This window comes from Meleagris gallopavo, chromosome 7 (assembly GCF_905368555.1).
Source record: "Meleagris gallopavo chromosome 7, MGAL_WU_HG_1.1, whole genome shotgun sequence".
NCBI lineage: Eukaryota > Metazoa > Chordata > Aves > Galliformes > Phasianidae > Meleagris > Meleagris gallopavo.
In genome coordinates this window covers 9,246,768-9,259,300 of record NC_139410.1, presented here as the reverse complement: position 1 = coordinate 9,259,300, position 12,533 = coordinate 9,246,768, and the positions used below count along the sequence as shown (strand labels likewise).

At 37.1% G+C, this 12,533-nt stretch overlaps 1 protein-coding gene across 5 annotated transcripts in view; it reads left to right on the top strand.

The window, feature by feature from the left end:
• The window catches only part of HECW2 (HECT, C2 and WW domain containing E3 ubiquitin protein ligase 2), a 149,950-nt gene that overhangs the window by 115,508 nt on the left and 21,909 nt on the right, over window positions 1-12,533 (top strand). For all 5 annotated transcript variants that reach the window (XM_085227670.1, XM_085227671.1, XM_085227673.1 and 2 more), the window contains 4 exons: window positions 1,334-1,436; window positions 4,008-4,104; window positions 7,026-7,109; window positions 9,193-9,302. In XM_085227670.1, coding sequence (XP_085083796.1) covers window positions 1,334-1,436; window positions 4,008-4,104; window positions 7,026-7,109; window positions 9,193-9,302 — 394 coding nt within the window. The remainder of the gene's footprint in view (window positions 1-1,333; window positions 1,437-4,007; window positions 4,105-7,025; window positions 7,110-9,192; window positions 9,303-12,533) is intronic.

Genomic DNA, 12,533 nt, shown 5'->3' with positions numbered 1-12,533 from the left:
TATGTATGAGACTGAGTATGTTTTCTTCAGCTCTTACGACTTAAATATTGCGTATTTGCAGGTATTTTAAAGCCATTGTATTATGGAACTCTATGTTATTGCAGAAAGATGAGTATTTAATGAAAAAAATTCTCAAAATACTTTATTTGGATTTGCCTTGCCACAAACTTTGATGTTATGAAGCTGTTGACCCAGTTTTTATAGGGAGATGATCTAAAACAAACAATAGCCAGTGTAAGGAATGCCTTTTTAGCTAAAGCTGAACTGCAGCGTGAAGCTGGAGCTAATAATAATGCCATTCTTTTTCCAGCACAATGCCTAAAGGAAATTACTGTTATTATTATTTTTTTTTTTTCCAGAGAGAGTATTATTGGAGGGCAGAAAGACCTTGGGAGTTACTTCAGGTCTTTTACTTCATTGTGATGCCAGAGTCTGGATTTAACAAAACCTTTATAATTATTTGATCTTTTGCACTTGAATTTTTTTGGAATTCTCTGGAATGTGGAAGTGTAGTTCACATAGTAACAATTATCTATAGGCAGAGGGAGAGAAAAGTAAACAATAAATGTCCAAGAGAATGAAAAAATGGTTGAACAAAATGCCTTATGTAGATAAAATACAAAATATGACACAGTAGAAATGACTGAAATCTCAGCATATAGTAAATTGTAGAAGTTGACCCAGCATCACATATGCCACGAGGAACAATTTTATGTTATGGTTCTGCACTAGAAAATGTTGATATGCTGTATGTTTCACTTCCAGAAGGTAAACACACAAAGAATTCACAACAGTTCTCCTGAGTGATTTTAAGAAATGTTTTTACCAGTTTTGGACTCATTTAATTTGACTGAATGTGAACTCACTTTATGTTGCTGTTTTAGCCACAGAATTCTTTCCAGTTTGAGTTTAGGGAAATTCTGCTCATGAGTGGTTATGGTGCTAATGAAAGAGCTGCATTTTGATCTTTATAACTTTTAATATGGGTAAGGATGTATATGAAGTACAAAATTACTCCCTGAAAATTTCCCAGCTTGAATTTTAGAGGAGAATTTATTTTTCAGAATGGGACTATTATTTAAAAAGAGTAATAAACTTGGAAAGAAATGGTTTTGATTTTACTTGTCTAATATAATAAATAATGTTTTACTAGTAATTCTCTTACAAGATAGGTGATCCCTTCTGCATTGATTATTGGGAATTGTGATCCAGCAGAAAATTTGTGTTTATGTTTAATTTTAAGTCATATGCACTCACTTAAATACTGTTCTATTGTACACCTAAGTATATGCTGACAAAGAAACACTGATTGTGTTTACTTGTACGTTTTCAGGTTGGAGAGGACTCTCGTCATGCAGGACCACCAGTTCTACCAAGACCGTCTAGTACATTCAATACAGTCAGCAGAGCTCAGTACCAGGATGTGGTTCCAGTGGGTAAGTCAGCGTATGGCCTCTTTTCAGAGAAGTACTCCGTGACTGAATGTGTCACATCTGTCTTCACTGTTGTTTTTCATTTGGTAGAGGTGGGTGGAAGTTACAGTTTGTTAGGACTACTTCTGTCTAATCAGTCAGTTGCAACCTGCAGGAATAATAACAGAAAGTGTCCATGCAGAATTGAACAATTGATGTAAAAATCCTACTTGTTCTGAGTTTCCTAATCCCACTAGTCTAAGTGGTGACAGGAAGAGCTGAAGCAAGGTTGTGTCCTAATTGGGTATTTCAAGTGATTTTGTAGAACTTCTGCGTATCTCTTTTGGCAAGATTCCATAAAGTGTTAATCAGCTTGGAATTAGTCATTAGCTTAACTTCTATTCTCAGTTACATACACACAAAGTTACTGATTCCTATGCCACCAAGAAGAGAATTTAGCTTATTGAATCTAACAGCTGTCGCATTGTGCTAAATCAAAATAAATTAATCCGATTGACTATAACTGGATCTTTGTACTTGCCATGTTTACTTGAAAATCTCTGCAAATTTAAATCCTTCTCCTTGCTGTGTACATAGTGTGCATACACTTCAGCCTCAGCAGTAAGTGAGGATTAGAATAGAATCATAGAATCATAGAGTCACTGAAGTTGGAAAAGACCTTCAAGCTCATCTAGTCCAACTGCCCACCTACTAGCAATATTTCCCCACTAACCATGTCTCGTAGCAGAACATTTAAATGTTTCTTGAATGCTTCCAAGGATGAGGACTCAACCACCTCCCTGGGCAACCCATTCGAGCACCTGACTGCTCTTTGAAAGAAGAAATTTTTTGCAGTATGCAACATGAACCTGCCCTGGTGCAGTTTGAATGCATTCCCTCTAGTCCTATCGCTAGGTATGCAGGAGAAGAGGCAGCCCTCCCACCCCTCACCACAACCTCCTCCAGGTAGTTGTAGAGAGCTATAAAGTCCCTCCTGAGTCTCCTTCTCTTCTCAGACTAAGCAATCCCAGTTCCCTCAGCTGGGTTTAGAATATGGGTGTTTCCATTGATTGTTTAATGTTTGAGAATGGATTGAACACCACCAACATGAAACGTGTCCTAAAATCTCTTTAGAAAAATGAATACGTAGCTAAGAGAATACATTTTAAAAATTCACCAAAAAAAATAGGTACTCCTTTCATTATATATGAATTGTTTTTCTCTACTTCTGACTAGCTTTAATCAGCTGTTCTTGGAAGGCTCCTGAATGACTGTAACTTACTTCTCTCTGTTAATAATTGAGAAACATAGCCAAATTATGAGTTGGCTGTAAGTCAGCTGTGGAAATGCTTATACCATCAGAAGTATGTTTAGCTTTGAGTAGTGTTTGTTACATGTTGAAAATGGAAGAGAGTTTAATATTTTATTTTCACCTGGTCTTAAAATTCTAAAAATAACATCAAGAATGCATGGATATCATTGAACTATAAGTTCTTTAATCTTTTAATCTCTAATCTTTTATTTCTGTCTTTTTGCAAAGTTATAAAGAAGAAAAGGAGTAACGTTAATCTTTGAGTAATTGGAATTGATGAATATATGTCTAGTAAAAGCCTTGAAAAGCCATGTTCCACTAGCAGATAACGTTACTGTAAGCACACAAACCTGGATGAGTTAAGGCTTGAGAAGGAGCCTGGATATACAGCCATCTGTTTGGATACACTGCATTTCTGAAACTTATGCAGAATCTTAGTATGAATAACAACAAAAGACTATTACTTCTCAGAGGAAGAGTTTTAAAATATTCACCTAGTTACCCTACATCCAGCCTGTAAGAGCTTTATAATGTCTGTGGTTATAGTCATCTTGTTTTCTTGCCTAGCTCTGTAGGTTTCAGGTGTCATACAAATGATGAGATGAATGACATTATATTTACATCTATAAATTAAGTTCTCAGTCTGGTCTATTAGTGCAATCCGGCATCTCCAGAGGGCAGTTCATCACTCTTTCACCAGTCACATCTCTCCAAGGGCCTGTAGAGATTACAGTCACACCAAACAGATTGGAAGGGGATGCTGAAGGTAGCTGAAGAAAGAACCTTGTCTACATTGCTATTAAACACACTGTTATAAAATAAGATGTTAAATTCTCCATTGCCCTGACTCATATTTTAATTTATAATAGCAGAGTAAGCAATGTCTTGTGCTTTGTGTCACTTCACATTTCCTTTATATGAGTGAGAATGGTTCAGTGCAGTGGAAACTTAAGAACCTTGAATTAATACCAGCAATGAATACTCTAGTTTGACTTCAGCTAAGAGTGTGATTGATAAAAGGTAATAAGAATTGCTAAAAAAGTTAGCACTGTTAATTAACAATGGAAAGGATTTGTCATAATCAGATCTCATTCACAATCAGATGTGTTCCCTGTGATAGCACTATGAGTAGCCTTATACAATAAATACAAATTAATGCAGTAATGATAAGCTAATAACTGTAAAAGTGAAATTCACGGTCATTGTTCAAAGCTAAGAAGGAATTTCATCCTGTCTTTTAGTATATAGTTGTTTCAGTACAATGTTTTTGTTGGTATTTTCAGCTTACAATGACAAGATTGTTGCATTTCTGCGGCAGCCCAACATCTTTGAAATTCTACAAGAGCGTCAACCAGATCTTACCAGGAATCATTCACTCAGGTATTAAAATTTGGGCAGTCTGCTATGTCCAGTCTAATACAAAATGCTTAATCTAAATTAGTTTCTGTCATTAAAGTTGGCAGTGGCACATAACAAATTGTAGAATTTTGGCCTGTGAAAGACAACATATCCATAAAGCTGCAGCCAATATTTCTTTTTTGTATTTCTGTTAAACTCCCTGAAATAAAGTTTAGGGAAAGAGAAGAAATGTACTATTAGAAAATGAAGGGAAAATTAAATAAAAGGCTTCAGGCAAAGGTGCTAATCATATGATTTATATCCTAGCAGGGGATAAAAGGCATATACTTAAAAATTGTCATTCGGATCACAATTCTCAGTGGTAACTCCTGAGAAGTTATCGATTGCATTTATTTGGAGAGCTGCAAACATTAACCCAGAAAATATTTTTGTGATTTCTGGTGTTGCTAACTGAATACTAAGATGTCTTTTTAAATCTACCATTCGTTTCTTCAAACCTTTCTATTTGGGCATCAATGTAAATTGGAGTAGGCTCTAGAACTGTCCAGACATCCCTGCCCTGGGCATGATGGGGCCATGCTCATAGGTGGGCAGTGTGTGTTAGCTTTGGCTCGGCACTGCACTGGTGAAACTTTGGGGTTAACATACTGATTTTGGTTCTTGATGGATTGAGACCACAGGGTTGATGAAGTGGTTGCTTGACCTTCAGTGCCTGTCTTCACAGGGAAACACTGAATTACTACAGCCACCACTGCAAGCACGTACAACTTGGATGTGCCCCTTTTGACCCTTGAATATGCTGCATATGTGGTGAAAGTTGTCAGGAAATTTATGTTAGGTTAATTGTTTGAGAATGTCTTTTGCACAGTGTTTTTAGAGACAGGTGGCAAGAAATTTGGCTTGACCTTTTGGATGAAACTTGTGCATGAAATTATGTGCTCCAGAAATGCATATTATAGCTGCATGCTGCTGCCAGCACTCTTGTCTTCACTCTTTTGTCCTTGTCACTTTCAGTGGGCCAGTGGGGTAGATGGACCTCTGAGCTAAGCCAGTATCACTGTTCTTCTGTGGAGCTTTTTTCTGTTTGTTTGGTTTTATCCTTTAGGATTTTTATTATGTGCGTTTGCATTTGGTTTTCTTTTCCATGTTAACAGTGAATCCAAATTATATGATCACAGAATCACAGAATGGCCAGGGTTGGAAGGGACCCATCCATCCCCCCTGGCACATGCAGGGCCACCAACATCCCCAATTAATACTAGACCAGGCTGCCCAGGGCCCCATCCAACCTGGCCTTGAACACCTCCAGGGACAGGGCATCCACAACCTCTCTTAGCAGCCTGTTCCAGCACCTCACCACTCTCTCTGTAAAGAACTTCCCCCTGACATCCAACCTAAATCTTCCCTCCTTCAACTTAAAACCATTTCCTCTTGTCCTGCAGTTATCAACCCTTTCAAAGAGTTGGTTCCCCTTCTGATTCTAGGGTCCCTTTTGGTACTGAAAGGCTGCAATGAGGTCACCCCGCAGCCTTCTTTTCTCCAGGCTGAACAAGCCCAGTTCCCTCAGCCTGTCTTCATCGGGGAGGTGCTCCAGTCCCTTGATCATCTTGTGGCCCTCCTCTGGACCCTCTCTAACCGCTTTCTGTCTTTCTTGTACTGGGGGCTCCAGACCTGGACACAGTACTTCAGATGGAGCCTCACAAGAGCAGAGGGGGGCAATCACCTCCCTTTCCCTGCTGGCCACTCCTCTTTTGATGGAGCCCAGGATGCTATTTGCTTTCCGAGCTGCAGGAGCATACTACTGGCTCATGTTAAGCTTTTCATCCATCAGGACGCCCAGGTCTTCTCTGCAGGGCTGCTCTCAAGGACTGCTCCTTCCAGTCTGTATGGATGCCTGGGATTCCTCCAGCCCAAGTGCAAAACCTTGCACTGTGCTGTGTTGAATCTCATTAAGATCACTTGGGCCCACCTTTCAAGCCTGTTGAGGACCCTCTGAATGGCGTCCCTTCCTTCCACCGTGTCAACCACACCACTCAGCTTGGTGTTGTCAGCAAACTTGCTGAGGGTACACTTGATTCTATCATCAATGTCATTGATAAAGATGTTAAAGATCCCAAGAAAGGCCCCTGGGGGACGCTGCTCGTTACCGGCCTCCACCTGGACATACAACCATTGATGACCACCCTGTCTGCAGCCTATACTTCTATATGATGATGGTGGTAGAGAGAAATTCTATCTTTTACTAATAGAAAACGAATAGGATGTCCTTTCATTTTAGAATACAGGAAAAAACTCTACAGACTGTAGAGAGAACAGGAATAATCCAAATCATTATATTCAATATAGATACTAAAAATCCATAGTGATATCACAACAATCCAGAGTGTTGTTATGCACAGTGTTTAGGATGCATAGATTCCACAGTAGTGTCCAGATTGGGTCTGAGAGGAGAGTTGAGTACTTGGGTGAAGCAGAGATTGAGAAACAGTGCAAGGGTTCTCTGAAAGATGTGCTAAATGCAACATCTTTTGAAAATCCCACTTTGGAAATCATAAGAGCATTGTAACATATGGCTTACATTTGTACATTTGTACACTGCTTCAAACAGTTCACTTTCTGAATAGTAACATCCTCCCACAGGCCTTGGCCTACTGCTCTGAATTCAGGGCCACCGCTGGTGTGAACTTGAAGAACTCATTTTTTTGGTTGCATGTCTGCAGTACCTCAAGCATTGAATCAGTGAAGGAAACGGATTATTGTTCAGAACAAATTAGCTTTTTAGTTGTAATATTTTAGTACTCACGTGCATATGCTGTGGCAGGGGAAAAAATGGTTTCTGAAGTCCAGACGCGTAGCCTAGAGGTTTTTATGATATACCCTGTACTTCTCTATTTTACTGGGGTGTACATCAGATATTTTGTAACTCTTTTTGACTTACACAGGGAGAAGATCCAGTTCATCCGGACAGAGGGAACGCCTGGCTTGGTGCGTTTATCCAGTGATGCAGACCTTGTCATGTTACTCAGGTAGGTGCTACTGCTTTCTGTGCATGTATGGAATATGCTGTGGCAGCTGCTGAGGAGTCTTCCAGACAGTAGTGTGCACCCATTTAGTGAAATAAGGAAAAGTCAAGATTTTTATTTCAAACTTTCCTTTGTAGGAAATCAATTATTTGTATTATTGAAATCAATCATCAGTATAGTTAATCTTTAAGAGAAAAGTCAAAGAGTTAGTGCAATCCCAGAAAAACTTCATATTCTTCGTATTCTTTTATTTCTCTTCTCTAGGTTTTTGTTTTGTTCTGGTTTTGTTTTTCTAAAAATACTTACGTGAAAAGTTTTGCTTTGATTTTCTTTCCATTTTAGTAATTAACTTGCAATGCCATTGCTTCAAGGATGTATTAATGATAAAATGTTAATTGTGCATCCATTAGTTCCCTAAAATGTTGCATGTTAAACCTCAGAACTGGACTGGGTTATTGCAAGTTTATTGTTACTGTGTGTAAATACTGGTGTAGGAATAAAGATGGGCTGTGTTAAAATAATGGTGTACCAAGATACAAAAATTTCTTTTCCTACCTGTATTTAATCTTTATAGATTTCTACTTCTAACAAAATCTTTTGGCAGAGTATTGTCATGACTCCTCTAAGAAACCATGATAAAACTGCACGCTAATTGTAATGAATCAGTCTTCCTCAGGTTCATGATGCTGGAATTCAGTATTTTGGCTGGCTGTATGTCCATGGGAAAGACTGTATCCCTTTCTCTATCACTGTTTCTGTAGTTGTATAGGGATTAGGAGTGGCGTAATTATCTTGTGAAGAACTCTGTGGTCTCGTGAACGATTGGGTGGAATCATTATTTCTGATACTTCTATTGCTGGGGAACACTGTACATTTTTTTCAAGTACTTCAGTAGAAATAAAGTTGCGGCTAGCAAAAAAAACACTCAAGAAGCTATGTTTTTAGAAACTGAATGAGATACAATGCATCACTTTGAAAGTGATATTACATTGCTAAGAATAAAATCTTTCAGTTTGTTCTTCTAAACATGTTATTTAATATTCAGCATTATAAGTAATGCTGAATAATAATAATAATCATCTTAACAAAAATCATCATCTCTTCATTTAATCCAAGATTGAAGGAGTGGTTTAGATATTATCATGTTTTCAGCATCAGAGTATATTTTTGAGGAGAACACCACGAGGTAACGAATTTAAGAACTACCAAAAAAAATAAATTTCAATAAAAATCTCATGCAAAGAATTGCTCTAGTTATTTGTTCTTTGAACAAACTTAGTAAGAAACATAATTTATTTAAACACTACTTTTAAGCTCTACAACAAAAGAATGGCTTGTGATTTTTTTTTTCTGTAGCTGAATTTTTGAAAATAAATTTTTATCTTTTTGTGGATTTGCCTCTATCAATGTTGTGAAGAAACTGAAATTTTAATATATATATTGTCACTATGTACACAGATAAAATTATTGACCTGCAAAATGCTTATTGTTTCTCTTTTAAACGTGTGACAATCCTAGATGAGGCGTGAAATAGTCTTTACAGAATAAATGCAATACCCAGTTTAATCAACAGTAAAGACAAGGCAATAACCTATAAAACCAAAAAACTTACTGTTCAGTACATTCAACAATTTCAGATGTGAATCTTAGCCCTGGAGACTTAGACTTAGAATATTTGCCTTTGTTCCTGGTCTTTGTGCAGTATTATAGATTTTTTTTCTAGGAAATCATGACTAAGGTTTTTGACCCTTTTCTAATAACAGTGCAAATGGGGAAAAAAAAAAAAAAAAAAAAAAGAGGAAACACAAATGAAGCAAGTGTATTAAGTGTATTTTAGTATTGAAAACAAACATATTTCATATCGTGTATTATTTCACAGTATTTAGCAGTAATTATTGCTTTCCATGTGTTTCAGTGGGAATGGCAGTAATATTCTAAGACTCTATATGACTATTAAGTGTGCGTAGTGGAAATAGGCAAGTAACTAACAAAGAAAACAGATTAAATAGATACTTATTTTTAGAAAGATATCTTCTATTCATGCAAATAAATGTGTTGCTTTTTAAAATGTGCTTCTATTTACAAGCTTGTTTGAAGAGGAGATAATGTCATATGTGCCGCCACATGCCTTACTTCATCCCAGTTATTGCCAGTCCCCAAGAGGTTCACCAGTGTCCTCACCCCAGAACTCTCCAGGTAAGTTTCTCAGGCACAAGTCTATAAGAAACCATTTCTCATACTAAGTAAAGATCAGTTCTAGATCAGTATCACACTCCTGCTGCCTTTCCAGAAATCAAAGAACAAAGACAAATTGTTTGACTGTAATTTTTAGTTTGCTTTCCAAATTCAATTTCATAGCAGCCTAAAACGGAGCATTTGGAAATTACAACCAAACATGTTTCCCGTGACAGTTCCCAGCTTTTACTTAGATGAGCTGAAGCAGTGAACTTGTAATTGCTGTCATTGTCCATTGCAGTATTTTTATAATGGTGATATTTGTAAAATATTGCCGTAGAGCCAGTCCCATAATTAAGTTTATATTATGCTGCATATAATGACTTCTCGCCTTTCTGAAAATCCAAGTTCTGTAGCTCCAGCAACAACAAAGATCTAGTCCTATTTTTGAGCAAAACCAGCCAGTGTGATTGAATTTGACTGTCAAACATGAACCTTTGCCTTGGGCTGCCAGCAAGATGTTCTGCCAGTAAAAAAGATAGGTATATTCCAGCTTCAGAGTTTGTGATTATTGTTCTGACTTGTAAAAACATGTAAACTTGTTCTTCACTGATGTCAAACAACTGAATGACTGCTAATGCTAAGATCCCAATACCTAGAAAAATAAAAACGTGAGATCTAGTAAGTATACACTGAAATTCCACTGTTTGTTGGATAGTAAATAATAACAATAACATGTAAAGGCAGATTGTTTTCTCTTAACATGAGGTCAAAAGAGAGCGTCTTGCAGCTGTCTGGAAATGCACACATCAGAATGGAATGAAATTGATGTTTCACATATTAGCTAATTATGTTGTTAATAAAAACTAAACTATTTCAAATTCCTTTTCATCTCTGAAGACCAAGTATGGTAATGTGAAATTCACAGATGTCAGTATGACTTCTCAGGAATATAATAGTAGGTAAATTGAATAAAATCACTACAGTTTATCAAATGTGGCTTAGGATGACTCCTAAAAATTAGGGAATAAAAATATAGAAAACGTTTGGGATGCAACCAACCCTGGGTAGTTCCAGACAATAAGAACATTTCACCAGCAAAGGTGTTGTGGTTTTTATGGGCATTTCTCTGTCTACAGTCAATAGGAGAAACTGCTATACTTTTGTAGGCAGCCAGTCTAAAAGGACATAAAAATGTCCTGAGTGGTAGCACTGGGCATGGGACCTCATAGGCAAAGATCAATTTAGAGAAACTATCTTATATAATCTTATGGCATTCTTCCATAATGATATAATATGTATATTTGATGTTTTGGATGCATAGATGACTTAACTAGAACTGTTTCCCTCCTTTGCAAAGAAAGTAAGATTGAAAATATGTATGTATGCATCTTACTTTCAATTGCAAACCTAGCATTCTCTTAAGGAGTAAAAACAGTTTTTGTTTTCAGAGTTGTAATTTCTTTGTTATTAGTACATGCACCAAAGCATGCTGGGCCAAGTTTCAGTCCAACGAAGTGTGTTTAATCTTTAACGTGTGATACTCTCCTCTGTTTCTCTAAGAAGTAGCACGCAGTAAAAGGATGAACAATGATGGCTTTAGTCTCATCCTCCTTAAAATTGTAATCTCTATTCTGTTGCACAGAAAAAGATACAGTGGCCATTGAATCTCCCTGTTTGTCTGCAAGAGTGCATGTTTGTCTTGGTGTACAAATGAAGTCCTATATCTTTTTTTGATCAGGAATTATAAATGAACCCTGACTTCTATGGAGGCTCTGTTTTCTCATCAGCTAAACTGGCTGTGCTGTACTGCAAGAGGTTGCATATTAAGGAGCCATTGTTTAAATTAGTCACTATCATTTGTACTTTCTCTTTTGGGGAAGATGAATAATCATGAAGCTGCTCTTTATATCTGTTTTAGAATATAAACACTTTAAAAATCAAATGTGATTATCACATCTTGCATTTTTTAGCTCTTCCACTAACATCTTTTGTTCTCAAGGCAGAGGTAATCACTATAATTGTCCAGGAATTTCTTGGCATGTGCATGTAATTTGTAATGAGAAACTTGTAATTGCTGTCAGAATAATGTGCTGCTGGTTTCTGAGCCATGAAGTAATGCATTACCAAATTTATGTTCTTTGGTATCTCTTAGCAATAATTTCCTTCAGGGGTTAAGTTTGTAGTAAGCTTTTGTTATTTTTTGGTGACTACATTTTTGTGCCTACTTTGACCCAAAGTAGAATAAACAAATTACGGAAAAAAAGCCAATAATTAAAAGGCTGTTTATAGTTTCAGATTTCTTTAAGTATTCCAGATAGTTCAACTGAGAGATTGTATGGTTAGAAACCCTCTGCACTCTCAGTAATGTAGGATAACCACTATAGTTTAATCAGTGACCATGATTTGCTTTTCCAGAGGATTCCTTCATATTGCCATTGGTGCTCTGAGGATTCTCTGACACTTGCCATGCCTCCCATGTGTTACTCTAAGCCTAGAACAAGTGGAAGTGTCTTTCTGGTTAGGCAGGTCTTCTGAACACCAGTGAATGGCAGTGTTAATACAGATCTTGCCTGCACTGTCTGGTCTCTGCAGTGAGACTGACTGTGTGGCTTCCTCCAGCAACCACTTCCGCAGGATGCTCTGCTTGCTTTTCATCTCAGACCCATATATGATGTGGCTCTGCAAGCAAAGGCTGAAAGGATGCATGTTCTCCCTGTCTTATAACTGTAAATATTATGTTATCATGTTTTCACTCATAGCATTTTTGTATTCGCTTAGTTTCTCTGTTTACAGACAGCCAAAAGAAAGCTCATGTAAGAACTGGTATCATTTAAAGCACATGCTTCTAAGCTCTTTGTCTGTATTTCTTGTGTCTTGTAGACCTGTTAGTTTATCTCCAATGTATATAAGCTATGTATACTGTAAGGAAGGAGAAATTTTTTTAACATGCTCTAGGGTTCCTGGGGAAATGTCTACACACCCACACAAGGAAGTAATTAATGTAATAAATAGTAGAGTTTAGAAGATGAAAGTAGCAGGACTAGGGTTAACTAACTGCCCCTTTGGCACACTTTCTTGCAATTACATCAATTGAAGTAATTTATCCAGAGAGCCAGTGGAAGTTCTGAAGGTTATAATATTCAGAATAGATCAGGCAGAACAGTTGATTTGTGTATACTGGACTTATAAATGCAGGAGGTATGTAGTATTTTTGGCAAAGAGCTCTCTCCCTCAAAAATGAGTTCTCAA